The 27,342-nt window shown below is 43.3% G+C and overlaps 1 protein-coding gene across 14 annotated transcripts in view; it reads left to right on the forward strand.

Moving 5' to 3' along the window:
* Positions 1-27,342, forward strand: part of RIMS1 (regulating synaptic membrane exocytosis 1) — a 271,494-nt gene that overhangs the window by 47,094 nt on the left and 197,058 nt on the right. For 11 of the 14 annotated variants that reach the window (XM_069974601.1, XM_069974607.1, XM_069974603.1 and 8 more), the window contains exons 2-4: positions 5,466-5,679; positions 7,180-7,269; positions 14,610-14,621. In XM_069974601.1, coding sequence (XP_069830702.1) covers positions 5,466-5,679; positions 7,180-7,269; positions 14,610-14,621 — 316 coding nt within the window. Of the gene's footprint in view, positions 1-5,465; positions 5,680-7,179; positions 7,270-14,609; positions 14,622-26,659; positions 26,684-27,342 lie in introns of those variants that run through there. The other 3 variants (XM_069974602.1, XM_069974606.1, XM_069974611.1) reach the window with 3 other exon arrangements.

The raw sequence follows: 27,342 nt of genomic DNA on the forward strand, positions 1-27,342 counted from the left end.
TGATAGGGGAAAAGTTCATTTTTCCTGGAGTCCGCCCCTAATTGGTTAGTTGCACCAATCACTCCCTATATATTCCAGCCCTGCCCCACTACAGGGGTTGGAGCCTCTATATGCTTCCCATAGCGTTTGGCCCAGCCCCCTGTTGTTCCTGACCTTAGTCCTTGTCCCTTGTTCCTGTCTTCAGTCCTTGTCCCTAGTCCTTGCCCGCTGCCTTCCCATTGTTCCTGAGTCCTGTCCGCCACCTGCGAGCACGTCTACTATCCTCTGCCTGCACTATCTCCTGCCTACTGCTCCTGCCACGCCTCGCCTGCCGTCACTAGCAACCAAGCCAGGGGTAGCGACCTGGGGGTCGCCTGCCGCAGCAAGTCAATCCCGCCTTGCGGCGGGCTCTGGTGAAAACCAGCGGCCCCTTAGACTCCGCTCCCTGGTGAGGTTAGTGCCATCGCTGGTGACGGTCCAGTGGATCCACTACTCCAGGCATTACACTCCCATAACTATTTGTATATCTACAGAGCTGTTTGGGGCTCATTTTTGCACCATAATGTGTAGGTTTTTTTTTTACTTTTTTGGTGTAGAGGGGACTTTTTCACTTTCTATTCATTTTTATCTGCGATGGGATATGACAAAGAAAATTATATATTATATATAACATTCACTGTGCAGGATCAATAACATTACATCTTTTTTTTATATTTTAGACAATTGTGCACATGGTGATACCAAATATGTATTTTTGTATGTTTTCATGCTTTTTTTATATGGAAAAAAGACGGTGATTTGAATTTTTATCATGAGAGATTAAAAAAAAAAACATTTTTAAGGAACTTTCATGAGCAATCATTATATTGCTAATACTGATCCATGCAGTGCATCGGTGCTCTGCTGGCTGTATGAGCAGAGATACCTTCACAGTTAAATATGGCAAGTACAGATCTCCTGCTGCAGAAGTAACCCATCGGCAGACCACAATCGCCTTGCATGACTGACAGGTTCGCCACCTGTCATTTGGAAATTGAAATGCCACAATTGCTATTGATCACATTATTTGAATGGTTAAATAAATGAAACCAGTCTGAATGCTCAGACCCCAAATGATAAAAACTTGTATGATATGTTTCGCAAACTTTGTTTTCATGGCAGTGCACTTTTAAAGGGGTACTCTGGAGACTGTAATACATTGCTTCAATAGTGTTATATTACTTTGTAATATAACTTCATTAAGATAAATGTACTGTGTAGTTTTTTCTTAATTGTTTTTGGGTGGCGGCAGTAAAAAGTGACATGGTCCCCTCTGCTGCCACCAGTGTATGTGTCAGGAACTGTCTAAGCCTTCCTGCTCTGATGATCCGTCCTCCCCCCAGTGTAGGGGAGATTATGGTATACACTTTTCTAGGTCTAGCTACTCATGTCACAAACATTTTGGAAGATTCTTGAGAAGTGATTGGTTGTTCTGGGTAGTCTAAGGTCTGAGTACCCTAGCCCATAGATTATGTGGACTGTTCAGTTGGATCTATATGATTAAACTTAAGTGTCACTGTCGTTTAAATTCTTTTTGCAGAAATCAATAGTACAGGTGATTTTAAGAAACTTTGTAATTGGGTTTATTAGCCGAAAAATGCATTTTTAGGCTATGTTCACACTGAGCAAACTTACGGTCGTATTTACGACCGCAAAAAAATACGAACGTAAGTTTGAGGTTCACTGATATGAATGTAATGTAATGGAACTACGGCCAGGAAGTGCACACTACGTACGAACTTACGGTCGGATTTTATACGGCCCCGTGAAAAATGAACAAGACCATTATTTGCGGTTTCAATACGGACGCGAACGTACATCTGATATCTGCCAAAGTAAACTTGATTTTGATATAAAATATATTCTGAGTGGTTTCTCGGGCTGGGCGCTATATTTAAAGTAAACGACCTGTATCAGCCCACTTGAAATCATGCTAGGAAGCCACATTAAACAACGGCCGTATGTTCATGGCTAGCACTTACGGTCAGAAGTGCGATCGGACATACGACCGTATGTGTAAACGCAAATCCACGGCTGTGAAAAATTACGACCCTAAGTTTACGCAGTGTGAACATAGCCTTATCATGAAAAAGCAGTTTGAAGCTCTCCCCCCTGTCTTCATGGTTATGTATGGAGAAAGGAGGGGTGGTGGGAGATGAGACACCAAAACAGGACAACAAAGAGTTAATTTACAGCTACATCAACGGGCTGTCTCCTCTGAAGTCACCACTGACCTCACTGACATCTGAATACCGGCTTTCACACAGTTCCTGCTGTGTAATCCTTTGTTCTCTGCTCTCTGCTAGCGACTAATCTCCCTCCTCCCCTTTCCATAGATTAGACAGGGCTCGACTGATGTAAAAGAGCCGAGATTTCCTGATAATGAGCAGTGAATGAGAGAGAGGAGGGGGGGGGGGACCTGGGGAAAGTCTTTTTGAATGCAGATAATGGCATATTTGCCTAATAAACTCAAATACAAAGTTTCTTAAAATCACCTGGACTATTGATTTCTGCAAAAAAAAACTACAAAAAACGACAGTGACACTAACTTATCTCATATGTATCTCATAATAAATACTGTAGCCTTGTTAATCCTCTGTAGTTGTCTGGTGTCCGTTTTGTTTGGTACAAAACTATAAAGTGTTATTTTATCTGGATATAGGCTATGTTCACACTACGTATGAGTCCGGCCGTAGTTCGTACGCAGCCGTACATGTGCGGCTGAAAGTACGGCCGTGGGAAAAATAGACATGCAGCCGGATTGCAAACATGCGGGCGACCCGCGAACATACGCCCGCAGTACAGTTATGCTTCCCTAGCTTGTTTCGAAGCGATCTGAAACAGGTCATTTACTTGGAAATAAACCACACAGAACCTTTTGGATCTAAAAATCACGTTCAATTTGGCTGAAATAAGTACTTCAGACGGGACCGCATGGAAATCCACGGCCGTGAGTTGGAACATTTCCGTCCTCAAACAATGGTCTTGTTCATTTTTCACGGCGCCGTATATGATCCGGCCGTAAGCTCATACGTAGTGTGCATTGTGCGGGCGTAAATCGTATGCTTTCAAGCAAATGCATCAACCTCAAAACTACGTGCATATATTCGTGGTTCGCACTACGGCCGGAAAGATACGTTGTGTGAACATAGCCAAAAGATGTACAAAAGTGTTATATTCAGCACCGCCCCTCCTATTGATAGCAGCTCATTCAGCCATCAAAGCATAAAGAACAAACAGGTCTTCCAGCTCCTTGTGCTTCATTAGTTAATTCATAAAATACGCATTACTGTAGGATTGACGGACAGTCAGACAGACAGGCACCTCCTTAGTCTTGGCTGTGTGTAATACTTGACACATATATAAGAGTATTGTAGTCTGATTCTGGGGAGCTTCTGTTTTTGTTATAAGGCCATTTTCTACCTAAAGGGGTACTCCGGTGAAAATATATATATATTTTTTAAATCAACTGGTGTCAGAAACTTATATAGATTTGTAATTTACTTCTATTTAAAAATCTCAAGTCTTTCTATACTTATCAGCTGCTGTATACATTGTGTGAATACAACCTTAAAGGGGTTGTCCAGCGAAAATCTTTTTCTTTCAAATCAACTGATATCATAAAGTTATATAGATTTGTAGTTTACTTTTATTAACCCTTAGGGGACACAGTTTTTATTTTTGTGCTTTTGTTTTTTCCTCCTCGTGTATATAAGGCCATAGCACTTGCATTTTTCCACCTAGAGATCAAGATGAGCCCTTATTTTTTGCGCCACTAATTGTACTTTGCACTGGCAGATGTAATTTTTGCCTAAAATATGCTGTGAAACCAGAAAAAAATTATATGTGTGGTGGAAAAAAAAAAAGAAAAAAAAAAAAGATTTTTTTTTTTTATTGGCGGTGGGATCTGTGTGTGTGTGTGTGTGTGTGTGTGTGGGGGGGGGGGGGGTGTTTGTTTTATGTTGTTCGCCCTGGGGTAAAACTGTCTTGTTATATATGTTCCTCAAGTTGTTACGATTACAACGATATGTAACTTGTATAACTTTTATTTTATTTGATGGCTTTTAAAGTTAAAACCTAATAACAGGCTTATAGCGCTTTTATCCTTTGGTCTATGGGGCTGTGTGAGGTGTCATTTTTTGCGCCACGAGGTGTTCTTTCTACCTTTTTATTACAATTTTTCAAGATTTGATGCGATCAAAAATGCGCAATTTTGCACTTTGGAATTTTTTTACGCTTACGCCATTTACCGTGCGAGATCCGAAATGTGATAATTTAATAGTTCAGGGAAAGGGGGGTGATTCAAACTTGTTAGGAGAGGGGGTTTTGTATTAATAAAAAGACATTTTTTTTTATTTACACACATACTAGAAGTCCCCCTGGGGTTAAGCTTATTTTCCCTGGTAGACTTCTAGTATTACTAAACTGATCTCTCATAGAGATCTATGCAGTAAAGATATACTGCATAGATCCATGAGCTCTGTGCTCTATTGCTATCGGCTTCTGCAGCCAAAAGCAATAGAGTGTCGAGCCGGAGGAGATGCAGGGATGCCCCCCCCCCCCCGAAATCGCGTCTCAGTGGGGCAATTCCCCACTAGACCACCAGGTTAAGGGGACAGCAAGTATTTAGATGCAGCTGGCAACTTTGACAGCTGCATCTGAATGCTTAATTAGCAGGCACGGCGATTGGACCATGCCCGCTAATAGCAGCGGTCCCGGGCTGCTTGTAGCATCCGGGATCACAGCAGTTCAGAGCGGGGTCGCCACGCGACTCCCCTCTGAACTCCCCTAGCAGCACCAGGACGTTCAGTAACGTCCTTGTGCAGCTATGGGTTAAAAATTCTCATGTCTTCCCATACTTAGCTGCTGTTTGTCATGCAGGAGGTGTTGTTTTATTTTCAGTCTGAAACAGTGCTCTCTGCTGACATTTCTGGCCGAGACAGGAACTCTGTATGGGTTTTCTATGAATCCCCATAGAAAACCTCTCCTGCTCTGGACAGTTCCTGTCTCGGCCAGAGATGTCAGCAGAGAGCACTGTGTCAGACTGAAAATAAAACACCACTTCCTGCATGACATAAAGCACCTGATAAGTATGGGAAGACTTTTTAATAGAAGTAAATTACAAATCTGTATAACTTTCTGACACCAGTTGATATGAAAGAAAAAGATTTTCGCTGGACAACCCCTTTAAAGTGCTTTCTAAAGGTACACTCAGGTGTGTCGGTGAATTTTCTGTAACCGCTCCACACCTCTGAATGGAGTTTGCAATACATGACACTATTCACACTTCTGGAGTAGATCACAGACATTTCTGCCGCAGACGGTGTATACTGCACTTACTTTGGCATCGTTGTGCTTTGTGTGCTGTTTTTTATTTTACTGATGTCTATATCCTATCTTTATTGTCTATTGTCTGATCCTTTGCCCCAACTTCTCTTCCATAACAGGCGGCTGCACCAACAGTTTGAAAGCTATAAAGAACAAATCAGAAAAATAGGAGAGGACACCCGGCGATATCCCGGAGAACACAAGGACGACGCTCCAACCTGCGGGATCTGTCACAAAACAAAGTTTGCCGATGGCTGCGGACATTTATGCTCTTACTGTCGAACAAAATTTTGTGCCCGTTGCGGTGGTCGTGTTTCACTTCGGTCAAACAATGTAAGTTTACTTTAATTGAGATATACACAGCATGGTGAGGGTCTGCAGACAATGCATAAGCAATACTAGCATAATGTGAATGTACACTGGGCCAAGTAGCAGCACCAGACACAACCACATCGACAAGGGTGGCGCCGTGTCAGGTTCTGCAGTGATTATGGAGAAACCTGGGGTCGGAACACCATTGATCATATATAAAGAAACCATTGTTATTATGCCCCTGAAAGCCTTTAACCCTTTAACGATTCCTCAATGCCCAGGTCGTTTTAAGACATCAGCTTATGGGATCATAATGATCCCATAAGCTGTTGTCCCTATGTCTGCCCCCTCTCCTCTGTCCTCTGCTGCTGTTACAATCTTGTGACAGCGACAGGGGAGAGAGGGGAGAGGGCAGAGCTCACGGGCACCCGCCCCGCGCGCCCAGCCTTCCCTCCCCCTGCCGGCTTCTGCAGCCAGGAAACCAGAAGCCCGAGGCTTCCGGTTTCCATGGCTACCATTGGGGCTCTGTGATCACTTCGCAGAGCCCCGATGGACAGCGGACTGAGAATTCTCCCTTTGTAGATGGAGAATTCTCTGTCAGAAGTCCTATAGATACTGCGGTCGTGCTGACCTCAGTATCTATATGGTTAACTCTCAGCACTGGAGCATGGCTCCGGTGCTGAGAGTTGCGGCAGGTCTTCGGCTATCACCGATAGCCGGGACCCCGCCTCGGATGACACAGGCGCAGCTCCTACACCTATGTCATCCTGCGACATGAATTAACACTGCTGCAGCATCAGTCATTATTTTACTGCCCAGTGGCGGGAGGAGGTTAATTAGTATGCTTACATATATAGTAGACAGTTCATTATGAACAGACCATGTTCACAAGGGCAAAAAAACATGACAAAAGCCATTTAAAAAACATGCATCTCCTAATGATTTTAAAGGGGTACTCCAGCGGGGGGGGGCACTTTTTTGCTGCTTCCGGGTGTCTGACGCGGGCCCGAGACGCTCAGCCACTCAGTGATAGAGGCGGGATCTGAGCGGACTTGAAACGGATCCCGCCTCCTTCACTGAGTGGCTGAGCGGACCTGAGACGTATCGTCTCGGGCCCGCGTCAGACACCCAGAAGCGTCCGGGAACCAGCCACCAGAGTGACGCAATGCGGGACCCGCCGCTGGAACCGGGGGTGAGTGGACGTCTTTTCCCTCGGCCACCTCCTCCCCAGCCCCAGCAAAAAAGTTCCCCCCCGCTGGAGTACCCCTTTAATAGAGAATGTGACTTGTCGCTTTTCATTGAAGTTCCTCATAGCAGCTTCCATAAAAGTCAATGTAAACATATTAAAACAAACACATTACAATCCGCATCAAAATCCTCGCAACTGATTCCACTATGATTTTGAGGTGTTTTTTTTTCTCCAGCTATTTTTGCCTGTGTGAACATGCGCTTAGACTATATAATATATAACTAACACTGCACAGATATTGTTGACTGAGCAGGCATTTACTGTCTGCACAGAACATCTCCAGAACTAGTAAAGGAGAAGACTGCAGCAGGGATCTGGCGCTCGGTAATCCAGCATCCAGCATCGGCGGGGAGGCCTGCCAGGTACATACAACTTTGTTATTTTCAATGCAGCCCAAGCAATGTATTAAAACACCCCTGCCTAGCCAACCACTTTGAAGTGTAACTGTCATTTAAATGTTGCTTTTCAGAAATCAATAAATATCAATAGTACAAGCGATTATAAGAAACTCTGTAATAGGTTTTATTAATCAAAAAAATGTTCTTCTGTACACAAAAAGCTGTTTTCCTACCTCCCCCTCACTTCAGAAGAAGAAGAAGGATTTCTGTGTTTATTATGCTCTATGAAGAGGGGAGGGGTCGAGGGGGTGAATGAGCATGGAGAGGAGAAAAGACAGCCCTTCAAAACACAACATCCTGCAATCTTCTCTCACCAAGCTCCCAGATAAGCGTTGAGCAGTCTGACCTTTAAATCCAGGGTTTTATGTGCTCAGACAGTCTCCAAACTACACAGTTGCTTCTCTGCTCTTCCTGCTCACTTATCCCCCTCAACCCCTCCATAGGTTATACTGGACACAGCAAACCTGTCTTCACTTTGCTCTTCTGTAATAAATGTAGATAAATTCGCCTGACAATGAGCAGATAAGAAGTGTGTGTGTGTGTGGGGGGGGGGGGGAGTCTGCAAACCAGGGTTTTGAGTACAAAAAGAGTCTTCTTTGCCTAATAAAACCTATTACAGAGTTTTTCTTTAAAACGTTTGTACTCTTGATTTCTGCAATAAAAAATTTAATAACAGTTTCACTTTAATGGTACGTTCACACGTACCGGATCTGCAGCGGATTTTCTGCTGCAGATCTGCAGCAGATTTCATCTAAATAACTGAAAACAGCATCAAATCTGCTGCGGATTCTGTACGTGTGAACGCACCCTAAAGAGAAGCTATCAGCAGGTTTATTTATATGAACCTGCTGATATCTTTCTTTAGCTGCTTACCTCACCTTTCTGGAGCTGGACCTTTTTTTTTAATTCCTGTAGAAATATGTAAACAAGTTATTTTGATGCACTGGGGGTGTTCCTAGGCCCCCCAGGTTCACCATCCTGCTGGCCACCTTTTACATTCATGTCTACTTATGTGTATTCAGGTAGGCATAAGTAAGCTGGTCTCTTTACCAGTCATGCGCAGTAACAGCAGCCCATCTCCATACAGTAGCTGTTCCTTCACATGCGCGGTAAAGGCACCAGCCTGCTTCTGCCTACCTGAATATTGTGAACATAGGAGATGGCAACGCCCACAGTGCACCAAAGGAGCTCATTTACATATTTCTTTTGGAGAGAATTAATCAAAATGGCAGGTCATACAAATATAACAAAAGCGGCATGAGAAAGGGGAGGTAAGCAGCTGCAGGGAGGTATCAGCAAGTTCGTATCGATGAACCTGCTGATAGTTTCCCTTTGAGAACTTCTTTTACTGTATTCAAAAGTTTGATACTTTTCCTTTAAGTTATAATATTCATTGAATATCTACTTTTTAATAACATGTTATTTTAAGTCTACAGTTGTGCTGACTAAGGGTGCCTTCACACGCACCCGATCTGCAGCAGATTTGATGGTGCAGATTTGATGCTGTGTTAAGTTATTTAGATCAAATCAGCTGTGGATCTGCTGCGGATCCGCAGCAAAAAATCCGCTGCAATACGGTGTGCATGAAGCTACCCTAAGGGCGGGTTCACACGTGCAGGATCTGCAGCAGATTTGATGGTGCGTTCACACGTACAGGATCTGCAGGCGCAGATTTGAAGCTGCAGATACATGGCAAATCAATTCTGGGCCATCAAATTTGCTGCAGATCTGCTGCAGATCCTGTAAGTGTAAATGCACCCTAAGGGACAGGATCTGCAGCAGATTTGATGGCGCAGATTTGAAGCTGCAGATTCAAAACAAATCAATTCTGGGCCATCAAATCTGCTGCGGATCTGCTGCAGATTCAAATCTGCACCATCAAATATGCTGCAGATCCTGTACGTGTGAACGCAACCTAAGGGTAGCTTCACGCGTACCGTATCGCTGCGTATTTAACGCTACGTTTTTATCGCTGTGTGTTTGGTGCGATTTTTACATGCGAGTTTTGATTTTCACATGATTTTAATGTGAAAATCAAAACTCACATGTAAAAATCGAACCAAACACACAGCGATAAAAACGCAGAGATAAAAATGCAGCGTTAAATACGCAGCGATACGGTACGTGTGAAGCTAAGCTAAAGGGGCTTTCCTTCTTAGTTAAAAAACTAACTTCAGCTAGAGATGAGAGAATTTACAGTATAAGGGTACGTTCACACTCACTGGATCCGCAGCAAATCCGCAGCAGATCTGCAGCAGATTTGATGGTGTGTTCAGTTATTTAGATCTAATCTGCTGCGGATCAGCTGCGGAAAATCCGCTGCGATACTGTGTGTATTAAACTACCCTAAACAAATTGAAGCGCTTCGTTAGCTCGGCAGTTGTCTTATCGGCCTGCTGCCTTTCAACTCTGTGCCGTTCCAGGTGCAGGGAAAAGCTGGATCCAGTCCTAGGAAACTGGGAGAAGTTTCCCAGGACTGGATCCAGCTTTTCCCGGCATCTGGAACGGCACAGAGTTGAAAGGCAGCAGGCCGATAAGACAACTGCCGAGCTAACAAAGGGCTTCACTTTGTTTATACTGTAAATTCGTTCATTTCTACCCAGCTTCCAGGTTTCAATCAAGCAGGCAGGGGGGAGAGGAAGCTTTCCAGCTTGCAGCTATTCATTTATTTGACTCTTTGTACCAGAGTATAAAAGCATTTTTCTACATCCTGGAAGCACAAATGGATATCCGAAAGGTACCATGGGGGAGATTTATCAAAGGGTTTAAAATATACGCTGGTGTAAACTTCCCACAGCAACCAATCACAGCTCAGCTTTCAGCTCTACTAAAATGAAAGCTTAGTTGTGATTGGTTGCTATGGCCAGTGTATATTTTACACATTTTGATAACAGCTATCTAACAGTGCCAGCAGTTTGGAACCTGAATTTTAGCTTTTTTTCCCTTCCAGCTAGTAGTGTTTTTTTTTTTTTCCTCCCACAGACGTCTATTTTTTCTGGGTAAAAACAACAGATGTACAAATGTACTTCGCTTTTTTTATAGTGTTTTTTTTTTTTCAAGTGCATCAAGAGAAAATTTAGAAGTATGTGATAAATGAATGACAAAGGATGACTTTTTTTTTTTTTTTTTTTTTAAGAAATGTTTAGGCTAAAAGTGTGTGTCCCAGAGGCCTTAGGCTGGTGTCAATTGTGCACAGTACGCTAACATTTTTGTGCAAACCACAGGAAAAGTTGCACATTTTTGAGCAAATAAATGGTGGCTCCAAAATTTCTCAGTTTCACACCAAAATCCACACATAAAAACATAAATTTGTTAAATGAGAAGTCTGGCAACATTTTTTATTAAAGTATTGTATTGCTTCCCAAAAGTTATATAAATCCCCAATATACACTTATTACGGGAAATGCTTATAAAGTCCTTTTTCCCTGCACTTACTACTGCATCAAGGCTTCACTTCCTGGATAACATGGTGATGCCACTTTCTGGATAACAAGGTGATGTCACTTCCTGGATAACATGATGATGTCAATTCCTGGATAACATGGTGATGTCACTTCCTGGATAAACATGGTCATGTCACTTCCTGAATAACATGGTGATGTCACTTCCTGGATAACATGGTGATGTCACTTACTGGATAAAATGGTGATGTCACTTTCTGGATAACATGGTGATGTCACTTCCTGGATAACATGGTGATGTCACTTCCTGGATAACATGGTGATGTCATGACCTGACTCCCAGAGCTGTGCTGGCTGTGGCTGCTGGAGAGGATGATGGCAGGGGGACACTGAGGGACATAGGGCACTGGGGGGACACTGAGCATCCCTCTGCCATCATCCTCTCCAGCAGCCACAGCCCGCACAGCTCTGGGAGTCAGGTCGTGACATCACCATTTTATCCAGGAAGTGACATCACCATGTTATCCAGGAAGCGACATCACCATGTTATCCAGGAAGTGACATCACCATGTTATCCAGGAAGTGACATTACCATGTTATCCAGGAAGTGACATTACCATGTTATCCAGGAAGTGACATCACCATGTTATCCAGGAAGTGACATCACCATGTTATCCAGTGAGTGACATCACCATGTTATCCAGGAAGTGACATCACCATGTTATCCAGGAAGTGAAGCCTTGATGCAGTAGTAAGTGCAGGGAAAAAGCACTTTATGTGCATTTGCGGTAATAAGTATAAATTGGTAATTTGTATAACTTTTGGGGGGCAATACAATACTTTATTAAAAATTTTCACCGGACTTCCCCTTTAAAGTATTTTTTTGAGCCAGGAATGGATCTTGCTGAAAGGAGAGCTATAAGTCCTTCCATTTCATTTCCCATTCCTCTTGAATCCACTCCAGACTTTAGCTTAAAAAAATTGAATGAAAAATCCCACAAAAATATAAAGGGGTGGTGTCATAAAGAAAACTAGGTCTATAGTGACGCAATGTAAAATGTAACATAAATTGTTAAATGTAACATAATTTAAATGTACAAGTATTTCTTAAAATGTATAGTTTTAGAGCTATAGACTCACTAATACCCTCCACGTGCTGCTTAGTTTGATAACCTGTTGCCCTTGGTAACGGCCCACCAGGCATCCACCATCTTGGGTCACTCATGCGCAGTCACATGATCTGTCTGATTAGTATTGGCAGTTGGATTTCACTTCACATGCAGCAAAAAGGGATTGTGGGAAAGTGTCTGTACTGTTGCATGGCAACCGCAGGGTCACAGTTCAGAGAGGAAACCAGGAAATAATCAGATGCATAGAGAAGAAAAGTTGTAGAATAATATAAGCTACTTTACTAAAAACAGCACATTTGTTCTCCTTAACATATATGTATCTGGTACACATCTGATTTATACATTCTTTGCTTTGTGACACCATCCCTTTAAGCCCTTTTCTAAGGTGCGGTCTTGCACATTTTTTTTTTTTTTAATTAAATGTCACTGGATCCCCTTCTGGCTGTGTGTGACAATAGCAATGGGAACATTATGTGTGAAACTTCTCTAATAACTATATATATAGAACTCAACAATAAAACAGTATGCAGTAAGCTCCAAGGCTGCTTTTTAGCGGCAGGTGTAGGTAGCAGTTTATCATTTAAAGTGTCACTGTCGTTTGTTGTTTTTTTCTAGAAAATCAATAGTCCAGGCGATTTTAAGAAACTTTGTAATTAGGTTTATTAAGCAAATATGCCATTATCTGCATTCAAAAAGACTTTCCCCAGCCCCCCCTCCCTCTTCTCTCTCTCATTCACTGCTCATTATCAGGAAATCATGTCTTGTTTACATCAGACATGCCCTGTGTAACTTATAGAGAGGGAAGGGGGCAGGAGGGAGATAAGTCACTGGCAGAGAGCAGAGAACACCTGTGTGAAAGCTGGTATTCTGAGGTCAGTGCTGACTTCAGAGAAGAAAGCCCAGTGATGTAGCTGTAAATTAACTCTTTGTTGTCCTGTTTTGGTGCCTCATCTCCCTCCCTCCACCCCTCCCCTCTCCTTAGGCTAGGTTCACACTGCGTTTTCAGCATCCGTTTAACGGATCCGTTTTTTTTAACGTCCAGAAAAATAGGGTCAGCAAAGTTTTTTGGTCCGTTTTGGTCCGCCAAAAAAAACGGATCCGTTTTTTTTTATAATGGAAGTCAATGGAAAAACGGATGCACACAAATGAATCCGTTTTTTGCAATCCGTTTTTCATGCGTTTTTTGCAAAAAAACGTATGCGTTAAACGTATGCTGAAAACGCAGTGTGAACCTAGCCTTAGAGAACCATGAAGACAGAGGGGAGAGCTTCAAACTGCTTTTTCATGATAAAAATGCATTTTTCGGCTAATAAACCTTATTACAAAGTTTCTTAAAATCACCTGTACTACTGATTTCTGCAAAAAAAAATGTAACTACAGTGACACTTTAAAGTGTGGCTGTCACTTCAACAAACTTGTGTGACTGCCTGATCAGAGGGGGCGGGGCCTAGACCTCTAGGTTGGCCCCTGCTGATGATGACATGGAGGGGGCGAGCTTAGGCACTGATGAAGTCGGGGAGGGAGCATGGCCTATGGCACCGATGTAGGTGGGGATATGGGGTCTGCCAGCCATGAAGCCCCGCTCATACGGCACTGTCCACCAACAATAACACACATTTTTCAGGGGAGAGACCACCAAGAAATCCTTTGTATGGTAAGATATGAAATATCCATGATATAAGCTTAAGAATGGTGCTGAGAACTCCTTATGTGGAAAAGGGGTGACAATATCACGTTAAGGGTAGCTTCACACATGCCTGGTCGCAGTGGATTTTCTGCTGCGGATCCGCAGTAGATTTGACTATGTGAATGAACACAGCAGGTCCGCAGCAGATTTGACAGTGCGGATTTAATGCTGTGTCCAGTCATCTAGACCAGTGCTTCTCAATTCCAGTCCTCAGGCCTCACCAACAGGTCATATTTTGAGGATTTCCTTAGTATTTCACAGGTGATATAATTATACTCAGTGCATCAGGTATTAGCACAGGTGTCCTTTGTATGGAAAATCCTCAAAACATGACCTGTTGGTGAGGCCTGAGGACTGGAATTGAGAAGCACTGATCTAGTCAAATCTGCTGCAGATCCGCAGCAGAAAATCCGCTGCGATACGGTACGTGTGAAGCTACCCTAAAGGGGTACCCCGGCAATGTACAACATAATAAACATTCTATTCTTACCACGCTCACCTGGGGTCCTCCTGTGGTGTCTCCGATTAACGCTCAGGTGGACACTTCTGAGACGGTGCCATCTCGGCAGTGACAGCCTCCTCTGCTGAGTACCAGCTTTGGGTTGTCCTGTGATTGGCTGAGCGGGTTGCCACTGCCTATATGAGTCTGTATCGCTCAGCAGAGGACCCAAAGACACCGCAGGAGGACCCCCGTGGAGTGTGGTGGGGTAAGAATTTCATGTTTATTATGTTGTACATAAGAGCAGCAGTGTATAAAAAAATGTACATAACCGGAGTACCCCTTTAACCTCTATTTTGTAGGAATTGAGCCCTGACTGCTATAAAGATATGTAAAATAATTCACCAAAATTTTAATTTGGACCTAGAGGCTCATGGGTGGACATTTCACTGTAAAGAGTTACTAGGTTTGAGGAATAAGTAATGAAAGTAAGATGCTCCTTCTGTAAGTAAGTAAGAACGCCTTCATTTAATTTAACCTTGACCTTTTTTCATTTTGCTCATTAATACCTGCTTACCATTAATTTTCCTTTTTTTTTTTTCTTTTCTTTTCTTTTTTATTCTGCTTTCTTGGATGCTTTCCCAAAGGAGGACAAAGTGGTTAGAATCTTTTCTTTCTTTTTTATCTTGTGTATGATACAATGTTGGAATATTTCTCTAGACATTATGGTGCCAAATGCGTGGGATTTGTTATTGTGTGCTTTTGACAATCGCACTGTCGCCGCTCCTCAATCACTCCTTCCACAAATTATATTAGACGTAATTTGCAATGTAAATGACTTCTGTCAGGTAACCTATATTTATAGAAGGTTAGGGGAAAAAACTACAGCTGTTCCCTTTATGAAAAGGATATAAATAGCCGATTGCTAATGTACAAAATGGGGAACTTTTTCGTTTACCACCTAATAGAATTAAGTGGAGGAAGTCTTTTTTTTTATATTTTTAGAGTGCTGGGAAATGGTTGCTTTTACAGACCGAAAATTTCCCCTCCCTACAATACTATACTTTGAGCAGTTTTAAAAAGAATAAAATCCTATTGTGTATTTGACTAGTCATCAGGGATTGTTCATGCGGTTGTATGTTTTCAAACATGTTGGGTTCCTGTCTGTCAACTATAGATAGACAAGCTCTGGCAATGGCAGGGATTAAAGAAAACTTCAATCTCAGCCATTTAAAGGGGTATTCCACTAAAACATAACTTTTGATATGTTGCTGCCCATGGTGAGACTAACAATTCCTTCCATACTTGTTATTATCCATTTAGTCTCCTTCCCCCAGTTCTCAGCTGCTGCTTTCTGTTGCAAACACAAAAATCTTTGTGTGAGCCTTTCTCTCTCCCCCCCCCCTTCACCTTCTGAAACAGCTAAGGTACTGTAAACAGGTCCCTGGCAGGCTTTATCTGCAACTTTGCTGCTTCTTTGCAATGCTGGGAGGGTTATTCTAAGGTCAAGCTGCTAATGAACTCACTGTGATTAACCCTCCCAGCATTACAAAGAAGCTACAATGTTGCAGATTAAGCCTGCCAGGGACTTGTTTACACTAGAAGCAAAGATGATATTTAGGCATCAAAACAGGAAGGGACTTTTGTTACCCATTCACCCCCCACCTTGGGGTGATTGTGGGGAGCCAAGAAGATAACAATCTGGCGGCCTAATCAGCACCCCAGCTCTAACATCCTAGCACCTCTAGTAGACCCTGCTGACCACAAGGTGTACTGATAGCCTTTATTATTTTACACAAAAGGCAAGGGCTGCGCAGACATAACTAATGATGTCCGTGCAGCTTTTGAGCCATGTATTAGGCTCAGTAAACAAACGCCCATGTAGCAGATCAGCGCTCATTTACATTGGTGATCATGACCATGTAATACAGCCGTTAGGGTGCCTTAGATTTTTGAAGCCTAAGCCAGGAACACACTATGAACAGAGAACAGGTCATAAAGGAAAGACTGAGATTTCTCTTCTTTTTAAATCCATTCCTGGCTTTGGCTTTAAAAATCTGTCAGATAAATCTGTGTGTGTGTAAACGCACTTAGACTTTCTGTCCGGTGTATGACCTATAATGGACTTCATCTTTCCTGGTATACTTCTATCTCCCTTCCACTACACTTTCTTTACTATAATCCCTCCCACTGAGGTAGAACTGGCTACTAGAGATGAGCGAGATGGGCCGAGGTTTGGATTCGTACGAACCCGAACCATCAGTATTTGAATTCCGCTCTCTTCCTGTTCAATGGGGAAGGTGGAGACAGCTTTCGAAAACAGGAATACGACCTATGACCTAGGCTATATTCCTGTTTCTTAGACTGAACTTTCCCAAAGAATGGGAAGACAGTGGGATTCAAATGCCAATGGTTCAGGTTCATACTAACCCCAACCTCGGCCTGGCTCGCTCATCTCTACTGTCTACATTCCCAGTGTGCACAGGAATAGGAAGTCCCTTCAAGGATGAACACCAGGCACAACATTGGGTTAATGAACATAACAGATCATTTTGCATCACAAGCAGAAGGAAAGTACGAAAGACCTCAGAAAGGATGTAAAAAAAACTTTTTTTTTTTTTTTTTTACCAATATATGTTAATTTATTATACTGTAAAGATAAAAGGTTTCATTATTGGAAAACGCCTTTAAAAAATAGCCAATACAGAATCATTTTGATCACGGAAAAGTAACGATAGCAGAGTAGTTGAGGATGGGAATGGTTCGACTTCTGTTCTCTCAAAGTTATATTCTCCAAGTGGCAGACTGTCTATAAAAACTTCTTTTATCATCTACTGGCAGAATATTTCAGGAAATGAAAGTAGGCATTGGTTGGCACTCTATCAACAAGTCTATGAAGTCATCTTTTTTTTTTGTTTTTGCCGCATTAATAACCTGTAATGGAGCTGCAGTAATGCAGCCGAAGAGGCGGCCACTGGATGGTGTCCAGTCCGGTCCTGTTGGGTGTTTATTTTGTCAATTTTCTAATTGAGCTAGAAGATCTCGCCCTATAGAGCCGCCAAAATTATAGGTCATTACTTCCCGAATATTGTGCACAACACGACTTCTTAGTACAGATGTAGGAGAGCTGAGTGTACCGCACTAGTAGTAGTTTTTCATAGCCCCGACATCTACACCATGTTTTAGTTGTGTCCTATTTTTTAAATAGAATGAAACAAATACATTTTGTGTTCAGTGACTATCCGGAACCTTGATGGATTGCCATGTTTTTGCTACAGCAGTATACCCACAGGTAGTACTGTCACCTGAATATGTATGCAAAGCAAGGTATTGCCGGTTATTTATCATATTTGACAATGGCTCTTGACTCCTAAAGTGGGTCAGACTTCATAGCATATTTATGAAGCCTCAATTCAGAAATGGAGAAGGTAAGTGAGTCCATGAAGTATAATTTAGGTTTTATGTTGTTGTTTTGTGGATTGGTGACACAGATATTGTCTTTACCTTGGGGGTGGGGGGCAGGGATCTGATTCCAAATACGACACAGTCTCTGTATAGTTAGTATGTTGGAGGGGTTGTCACTGGAGCACTCCCAGGTAATTTTGCCGAGGAATCTATGGTGTTGGAATTATTTTTCTTTGCATATTTTTTTTATCAGCTCCACTGTGGTACTTTGGGAATATATATACATTCTCTGTACAGTATATAATACATTAGTATTTTATATATACAATGAATACCAGCAATTCTAGTTATATCTGTTATATTCTATGTATAATATTTGGTTATGTTAATAGAGGTTTGATTGCATTTTTATGTTAAAGAAGAAGTCCAGTGATTTCTAAAATCCGGCAGCCTGCAGGGGCAGGCTAAGTAGGAACTTAGTGCTCCCCGTGCCCACGGTAAGCCTCTGGAGCTGCCACAGGACTGCCGCCGGTAGGCATTTTCCCCAGAGTTGTGATGATGTCTCGGCTAATGGACTGGTTGTTCAGCCAATCAGTGACTAGAGTGGCGTCCCAGACCAATCACTGACTGGCTGAGCGACCAGACCTTTGGCTGGGTCATGATGTGCACACTTCGAAAATCCCAGAGCATGGTGGGGGCCCGAGGCTGCTCCTGCCGCTCACTGCTGGGTCCTACTTGTAATTAAAGGGGTTATAGAGTGCTACAAAAACATGGCCACTTTCTTTCAGAGACAACACGACTCTTGTCACCAGTTCAGGTGCGGTTTGCAATTAAGCTCCATTCACTTCAATGGAACTGAGCAGCAAAACCCCACCCAAGCTGGAGACAAGACAGGGGCTGTCTCTGGAAGAAAGTGGCCATGTTTTTGTAGCGCTGGATAATCCCTTTAATTTCCCCCCTCCCCCTGCAGACTGCCAGAAATTGTCGGACTTCTCCTTTAATGCTGCTGCAGGAATTCTTCCTGTAGATGTATGCCCCCCAAACCAGGAGCAGCATGAGATCCCAGTAGGTTACTTCTTACTGACAGCTGTGTTCTCCTGTGAAGCACTGCTGCATTTCCAGGAAAATTTTAGTTTTATACCAAGCTAAAGTGCTGGGAAATTGCCTGGGAGGCTGTCTCTCTAGCTTCTCCCCGCTTGCCTCAGCTTGATTGATAGGTCTCTCCCCGCTTTGTATACTCAATGGGTGTAGAGAGGCCCGGGAACTGTTTCCCATACACTTCCCAATTGCCATATCTTGGTTAAAGGCCCCATGCACACATCATAAAAATCTATCCGTACCCATAGCGTTCTGTTTGGCACAAACAACCCCGAAAAATTACTATTCAATAGCTTGGATAGAGCAAAGTTACCAATCCTGTAGTCCACCAGGATACAAGTCCATAAACAGTAAAAAGGTAACAGCATCCAGACGGTTTAAAGTGCAAAAAAAAGCGAACGTGCTTTATTCCATCATGACAGCAACATAGCAGCGACGTTTCGACCTGTATGGTCTTTCTCAAGCTGATACAATATACAGATGAACAAGGTATATATACAGTACATGTCCAATCACAGCGCAAGCTACAGAGTTTCCACCCTTTATTATCTTTATTAACCCTCACAACACCATAAAGTGCAGGTGCAATTATATAAAACTTACATATCAGGTATAACCATGGATCAGAGATATCCCCAGAGTTTGCAACCATCCAGCTCCAAGTGACAACCACACTGCGCTTGCGTCGGCGTGTCCTCGACACAACTGCGCATATCAGGAGTCAGACCAATCGCCCAGTGAGTCAGAGACACCACAGCGGTCAGCTGACCGTAGCCATGTCTCCACAGACGCTCCAGTACCGCACTGGACAGAGGCAAAAGCATAATTGCAAAAAATCAACAAAACAAAAACAACAAAGAAAGTGCATGTATTCAGGGAATCGCCAGAGCCTCCGTACTTAGTAGTATTGTCCTTGATTTAACCACTTGGATACCCTTCAGGATTTTTCTGAATATGGGCAGAATCCCGGATGCGCAGCCTGTCAGAGTGCGCCAGCCTTAACATCTGGGTAGGTGCCACTGGATGCTGTGCTTGGCCCTTTAACTGTACGTTTTCCTAATCAAGAGCGCATACAGTTAAATGTGTCGCTGTTTTTGACAGGGTGAGGAGCCATTGTCTCCCCGCCCTGTCAATCACTGATGTGACTAGAAGCAGCATTATACCTCCGGCTACAAGAGGCCGCTCTCTCCCCAGTGCTCCGGCACACATGCAGAGCAAGAAGGGAGAAGAGGAGCTGTCCTTCAGCAGACAAGTATCTGCTTTTATTTATTTAATTTTCCTTTACGTTATTGCGGTCAGGGAATACTGGCAGCCACAGATGTGTGCGCGGGGCATCAATTTTTTTTGTACCTATGAAAAACTGCAGCATTTCTGAGTTAAAGGGGTTATCCAGCGCTACAAAAACATGGCCACTTTTCCCCCTCTCTTGTCTCCAGTTCAGGTGCGGTTTGCAATTAAGCTCCATTTACTTCAACGGAACTGAGTTTGAAACCCCACCCAATCTGGAGACCATGTTTTTGTAGCAGTGGATAACCCCTTTAAACTTAGTAACAAAAGAACATGTCAGGATTTCATGCTTCTCATGATTTGGGCAGCATACATATTTATAGTAGAGGAGTAAGTGGTCCGGCATCTGGACTTCACTGCAGGGGACCACCTTTAGGACTGGTTATAATAGGGAAGTAGCCCAGGTCTGGCAGTGTTTGTTCATAGTTGAAGGATGGGCAAATAGGTCAGGGCAAAAAGCAGGTCAGAAATGGGCCAAGGTCGTGCATACTGTGTACAAGACAGCAGGCAAGGGCAAGGAGGCAAAATGTGGGGGTGGGGGTGGGTTGTACTCTACCATAATCACGTATGAGAAACACCTTCAGGGTGCCTTCACACCTACCGTATCGCAGGAGAAAATCCGCTGCGGATCCGCAGCAGATCCGCAGCAGATTTAACTAAATGAATGAACACAGCATTAAAAACGCACTGTCAAATCCGCTGCGGATCCGCAGCAGATTTGTAAGTGCGGATTTGATGCTGTGTTCATTCATTTAGTTAAATCTGCTGCGGATCTGCTGCGGATCCGCAGCGGATTTTCTCCTGCGATACGGTAGGTGTGAAGGCACCCTCACAGTATTATTATGTTGCCATATGCCTCATGAGGCTGTTTTTCTTCAAGATTGTAACAGCAGTTATTGGTTTTGAACAGTTATTACCAGCAGGATGGATGGATGTTTCCACCATTAGGCTATGTCCACACTACGTATGAGACCGGTCGTTCTGTGACCAGACCGGGTCAAGGAACAGACGGTCTCTGAAAAGATCATCCTGGCCGGTACTGCAGTACCGGCCGGTTGATCTTAAGCGCCGGAGCCGCTTGCTTCATAATGCGCAGGGTTTTCTGCGGCCGCTATTCTCTGACATGTCAGTTGTTTGCGGCGCTGCTAGGGATCCCGGCCGGAGCTATGGCAGCAAGGTAACGTATATTTTCGTAATAATCATGGCCTTTGTTGCAATGCGCAACAACGGCTGTGGTTTTACGAAAATATACGTTGTGTAAACATAGCCTTAGGTACATATACTGCCATAATCTAATGCAAAGTTGATGGTAGCAGCTTATGTATAATAAATGTAGAAATCAGACATTTAGAGGGAGATTTATCAAACATGGTGTAAAGTGAAACTGGCTCAGTTGCCCCTAGCAACCAATCAGATTCCACCTTTCATTTTCCAAAGAGTCTGTGAGGAATGAAAGGTGGAATCTGATTGGTTGCTAGGGGCAACTGAGCCAGTTTCACTTTACACCATGTCTGATAAATCTCCCCCTTAGTGTTTGCACTAACAGAGGTGATCAGTTTTTTTTGTAGATAAATTGTTATAAAAAAAAAAAAAGAACCAAAAGCTTGAAGAACAATAGTGATAAATGGAAACAAGTCACAGTGATCAATATAATCAGGTCTTTACCTGTGCCTGGGAAATATAGGTATTTATCCCAGAAGCCTCCTGTGATCACGCAGCCGTTGTTTTCATACAATGCACTGAACAACGGCCGTCATTCAAAACAACAGTCGTTGTTCAATACATTGTGTGAAAGTATGAAAAGAACAGCTGTTGTTTTAATGGAAAACAACGTCCAATCTTTTTAAAAAAAATATAATGTTGTGTGAACATACCATTATGAAGTGAATAACTCTGGGTCCTATAAGATGAAGCAATTTTTAACGATAATAATGATGTCCGTGCAGCCCTTGCTAAATGATCATTGAGCTGCGTAATAGACTCTGTAAACAAACGCTGATCTAGCAGATCGGCGCTTGTTTACATTATTGATCAGGCCGCTATATCATAGGACCCTAAAACAGCTGCTTTCTTGTGAAAACAGCACCATATATGTCCTCAGGCCATGTTCACATTACGTGTAACACCGGCCGTTCTGTTACCCGTGTGTGCCCGCATCCGAAATCCCCACTGCACACAATCGAGTGTGCGGCCGGAGCCGCACGCTCCATTGTGTGAACTGACAGGTTCTCTGCGGCCGCTATTCAATGAAAAGCGGCTACAGGAAACTGACATTTCAGTTTCTCCTGCTGCCGGATGGAATCCTGGCCGGAGCGTATACTATGTGTTTACGCTCCGTCTGGGTTTCCATTCATTCACAGACAACGTATGGTTTGTATAAATCACGGCCATTGTTGCAAATTGCAAAAACGGCCATGATTTATACAAAACATACCTTGTGTGAACATGGCCTCAGGTTGTGTGTGGTATTTTGTCTTTGTCACATTTACTTCCATGGAACTGGGCTGTTATACCACTCACAAATTGAGTGGCATTGTTTCTGGAAGAAAGCTGCTATGTTTTTTTTATTTTATTTTGGGTAACCTTTTTAATTATGTTATGAGGCAAAATAGGATCAAAGAAAAGTAACCAGGTCCAGCCACTACACAGTGAATGGAGACAACTTTCTCTGGCCCTGTTTGCTGCGTGGTGTGGGTACCGAATAGCTGGTGTACAGTGTGTCTTCTGGATAGCTCATCAGTCAGTTTTGCCCCGAAAACTCCCTATATGTCAGCAGTGTGTCTATATATGTTGCAAATGCTGATGCCCCCTACAGTTGCAACACCTATAAACTTTCCTGGCATGGAGGGGTTTTAAGGTGTGCGGCGCTGCTTCAGTATGAGCAGAACTGCACATATAAATAAACCAGGAGCCGACATAATGACAGCCAGCAGACTGACAGGCGATCATGCTGCTGTCTAACCCTTTAAATGCTGCAGTCTATAGCAATCCCTACATTTAATGGTGTCAGTGACAGAAGCAGCACCTGCCACTGACTGATCGAAACTGCCAGGGCCCTGATCCGTTTTCTTGGCAGACGGAGGAATAATTCTTAATTCTGTTCTACCGGATTGGCAGTTTGCATCTAGAGTCTGCCTCAGGCAGACTCTACACCCGGAGCACCGATCTAACTGAGCAGTGCTAAAGCCCCTCCCCCAATAAATATTGAAATCACAGGAGGGGAAACAGGATTGCAAATTTTTTAAAATTATATCAGAATTTTTTTTTTTAATATAAAGCGATCAAAAAATTTCATTTACACCACTATGGTACCAATAAAAACTATAGGTTATGTCTCAGAAAATGAGCCCCCAACCAGCTGTGTAGGTTGAAAAATAAAAGCCTTATAGCTGTTAGAAGGTTTGGAGAGAGCACTGCTGCAGGGAGACCTGGACATCCATGCATTAATGACCTTTGAAGGGGTTAAAGCGAATGTACCATCAGATGCATTTGCTTTAAAGTGTCACTGTCGTTTAAATTATTTTTGCAGAAATCAATAGCACAGGCGATTTTAAGAAACTTTGTAATTGGGTTTATTAGCTGAAAAATGCATTTTTATCATGAAAAAGCAGTTTGAAGCTCTCCCCCTGTCTTCATGGTTCTCTTATGGAGAGGGGAGGGGTGGAGGGAGATGAGGCACCGAAACAGGACAACAAAGAGTTCATTTACAGCTACATCACCGGGCTATCTCCTCTGAAGTCAGCACTGACCTCTCTGACCTCTGAATACCGGCTTTCACACAGTTCCTGCTGTGTAGTCCTTTGTTCTCTGCTGCTGCTGACTAATCTCCCCCTCCCCTCTTTATATGTTACACAGGGCCCAACTGATGTAAAACAGTCGAGATTTCCTGATAATGAGCAGTAAATGAGAGGGAGGGAGGGGGGACCTGGGGAAAGTCTTTTTGAATGCAGATAATGGCAGATTTGCCTAATAAACCCAATTACAAAGTTTCTTAAAATCGCCTGGACTATTGATTTCTGCCATAAAAACGAAACGACAGTGACACTTTAAGTGTTGCATATGACTAAAATGGTGCCACCACGGGAAAGCCGGTGCCGGAGTCCTTTTTTAAAGGGGTAGTGCGGTGCTAAGAAATTATTCACAAAATAACACACATTACAAAGTTATACAACTTTGTAATGTATGTGAATCGCCCGCTTCCCTGTGTTCCACCCCCCACCCCCCCGCACGTGGACCCGGAAGTGTAGTGTACCATACATACCTGATGCGCGTCGTCCCCCGTCTCCGATCTTCTGTCAAAATCTTCCTATACATGCGCATTGCAAGGGATGAATAGCGAATTCGCTCTAAGTCCACGAGTCCCCACACATGCGCATTTTAACAGTACAATAGCTGAACTATTCTAAGTCCGTGAGACTGCGCAGTAGACTAACTGCCAAGAAGGCGGGGATTGCCAATTTACCCACCAACTTTGAATATGAACCCATCCCCTCTCCGATAGCGTCACTGGGGATCTACATACCACACTCCCCTCTACTGACTCTAGACTTATGATTGGACTAGGACCCCACAATCAGGGGCGATGTCACCTGGCTGATGTATAAAAAACCTGCCAGAGTTCCGCCCGCCAGCGCCAACTTTGATAAAGTCGGAGTATGCCGACAAAACTAGTCAGCAAGGAGGCTATGGCTATTTTAAACTAGATACATGCTGAAATATATACAATCTCTAAGTTCTCTATGTGCTAGTAGTTAGAGTGTGGCATACACCGATATACTAAGGATAGCGTTACCGCTACAGCAAAGCATTGGCATATACTGCCTGCACTGGCTAACTACCGCACACGTTTAGCGGTTCCTTATGCGTTAGACGACTATCGTATATACTCTGTAGCACTCAGATAGAGACTATTTACGTACTGCAATAAATCATGCGTTAATACCACAGCGTATACATATCGCTAGAGTCTACGTGCCCTCATATACATAAACCTTGGATCAACCGTTGTGGCAACTGACATGCGATAAAACAAATGGTCTTGCGCTGCAGTACTCATACAGTGTATCATACTTACCTAATAACTCCAACAATTAATATTACCTGCGGGCCCGCAGACTCTTGTAACGCAATGATATAGACAGTGAAGTAACTGCTATACTAGTGCGGCTCCACTAGCACTATATTGAGTATAGAGTGGAGTTAATTTTTACACAGTACGCCTTATCCCAGCAGCATCTTGCCATAGGGAATATACTGCGTTAACTGATACACCGTAAAGATACATACAGAGATGTATCAGCATGTATCTATTTTACACTGTATATACACTACCACCCACTTGTATATTTTACCAGTTTCATTAAAAGTTACGTTTTACCTTGGGGCAAGAATGGTATTTAGCCTTCGGGCACAGTAAAGACTTAAGTAAATACCTCCCACAAGGTTGGGATCGCCGACCCCAACAACGTAATCTTCGGGAGGCCGGCCAAATCGCTGATGCTGGCCCCCCTCTGCCGCGTCATCAGATGCTCAGCCGCGATTGGCTGAGCATAACTGTGCTCAGCCAATCGCGACTGAGCAGCTGATGACGCGTGTGGGGGTGGGGGAACACGGCGAAAGGGGCGATTCACATACATAACATACATTACAAAGTTGTATACCTTAATAATGTGTGTTATTTTGTGAATAATTTCTTAGCGCCGCAATACCCCTTTAAACAACGGCCCCAATCTATTACCGAGCACTGGCCCGGGCCCCGTGGGAGGAAACTCCCTTTGTGAATCAATGGAGCTGCGTCATAGAGAGGCGGGGGTTTCCTCCCACTGGGGGTGGGCCTGCACCTCCATTGCTTCAGCCCGGGCCAGTGCTCGGTAATAGACCAGCGACGTGCACAGGAACCGGCCGCGGATCAAAAAAAGGGCCTCGGCACCAGCTTCCCCGTGCCGGTACCAGTCTGTTCATAGTAAATACAGGAAAGTGATGTACCGCTGGTACATTCACTTTAAGTATTCTGTGCCACATTGGTAATTTCAGTTTTCATTAAAGGGGTTGTCCGGCGATAAAAAATTATTCACAGAATAACACACATTACAAAGTTATACAACTTTGTAATGTATGTTATGTCTGTGAATGGCCCCCTTCCCCGTGTCCCACCACCCCCACCCGTGTACCCGGAAGTCACGTGCCGACCACGGTCTCCGATCCTCAGCAGTGACGTCTTCTTCGGGAGGCCGGCGGATCTTCCCGAGTGCCGGCCGCCCTCTGCAGCGTCATCCGAAGCTCAGCCGCGATTGGCTGACGATCGGAGACCGTGGACGACACGAGATGCGGTGAGTATAATGCACCACACTTCCGGGTCTAGCGTGGGTGGGGGGAAACACGGGGAAGGGGGCCATTCACAGACATAACATACATTACAAAGTTGTATAACTTTGTAATGTGTGTTATTTTGTGAATAATTTTTTATCGCCGGACAACCCCTTTAATTAATAGAAGGGATGTTAGTGATATGTTACAAACTTACATGATAAAAGATCCACAGTCAGTCCAGTAGGTGAGATAGCTCATTAGACACTGAATAATAAATACTACAAGGGAAGAGGGTTTTACTATAGGTCTAGAAGACATTTGGGAAACCTTTGGTGGGTCCATATGAAAGCTATGCTTTTACCAGCTCCCTGTAATGAAGATAGACTGGGATAATAAGAGTGATACTTTTTTTGTTGTTTTTGACAATATGGTGTTTTTCCAACTACTGCTGAAAATGATTTCTTTTTGCAGCATTTAATATAGATCTTCCCGAGCTTCACAACTTTACCATGTGTGTAATTGCTGTAACCCACACTTCCCACGTAACGTTCTATAGGTGTTAGCTGCTGCCTCTATCCGGCTATGAGATTCTCCTTCATTTCTCAGAAGGTTAATTGATAAGGTAAATATTTGCACACTATATTGTTGGTCTTTTATCAATGCTTTTTGTGTGTTTATACTGTATTAGTACAATGCTTTGTTTCTTGATGTTCTGGGGTACAGAGTTATGAGCCTCCACACGGCGACTTAGCTGATCCCATAGGTTTTCTATAGGATTCATATCTAGAGAAAGTTCAGGCCACTCCATTGAGGTCCCCTAGTCTTCAGCAACCATTCCCTAATGATGTGACCTCGATGAGCTGGAGCTTTGTCCTCCATGAAGATATTAGGCCTGTGTTGTTCATGCAGAGGCACAATGACTGGATAAATTATGTTATATAAGTAGTATGGACTTGTCACTGTACCATTCACAAAGTGTAGGGCATTTCTGTATTGACTAGACACACTTGCCCACACTGTAACCCCACAACCTAGCACTACCTAACAACTTAGCACAACCTAGCACTAACTTATTTAAAGGGAACCTTTAAATAAGGGAGTGCTAGTGCAGTCATTTTCTATGGACGCTGGACCAGGTCCAGGGACTTCCTGGAAGAATTAAAGGAGAAGTTCGGCCAAAGTAGTTTTTAATATGCTATTTCTTATGGAAAGTTAGACAAATTCCTAATGTACATTGATTATGGGAAATGGCACATATAGGGCTTTTTCCCTTAATTCAGT

Source organism: Dendropsophus ebraccatus, chromosome 6 (assembly GCF_027789765.1).
Source record: "Dendropsophus ebraccatus isolate aDenEbr1 chromosome 6, aDenEbr1.pat, whole genome shotgun sequence".
Lineage (NCBI taxonomy): Eukaryota > Metazoa > Chordata > Amphibia > Anura > Hylidae > Dendropsophus > Dendropsophus ebraccatus.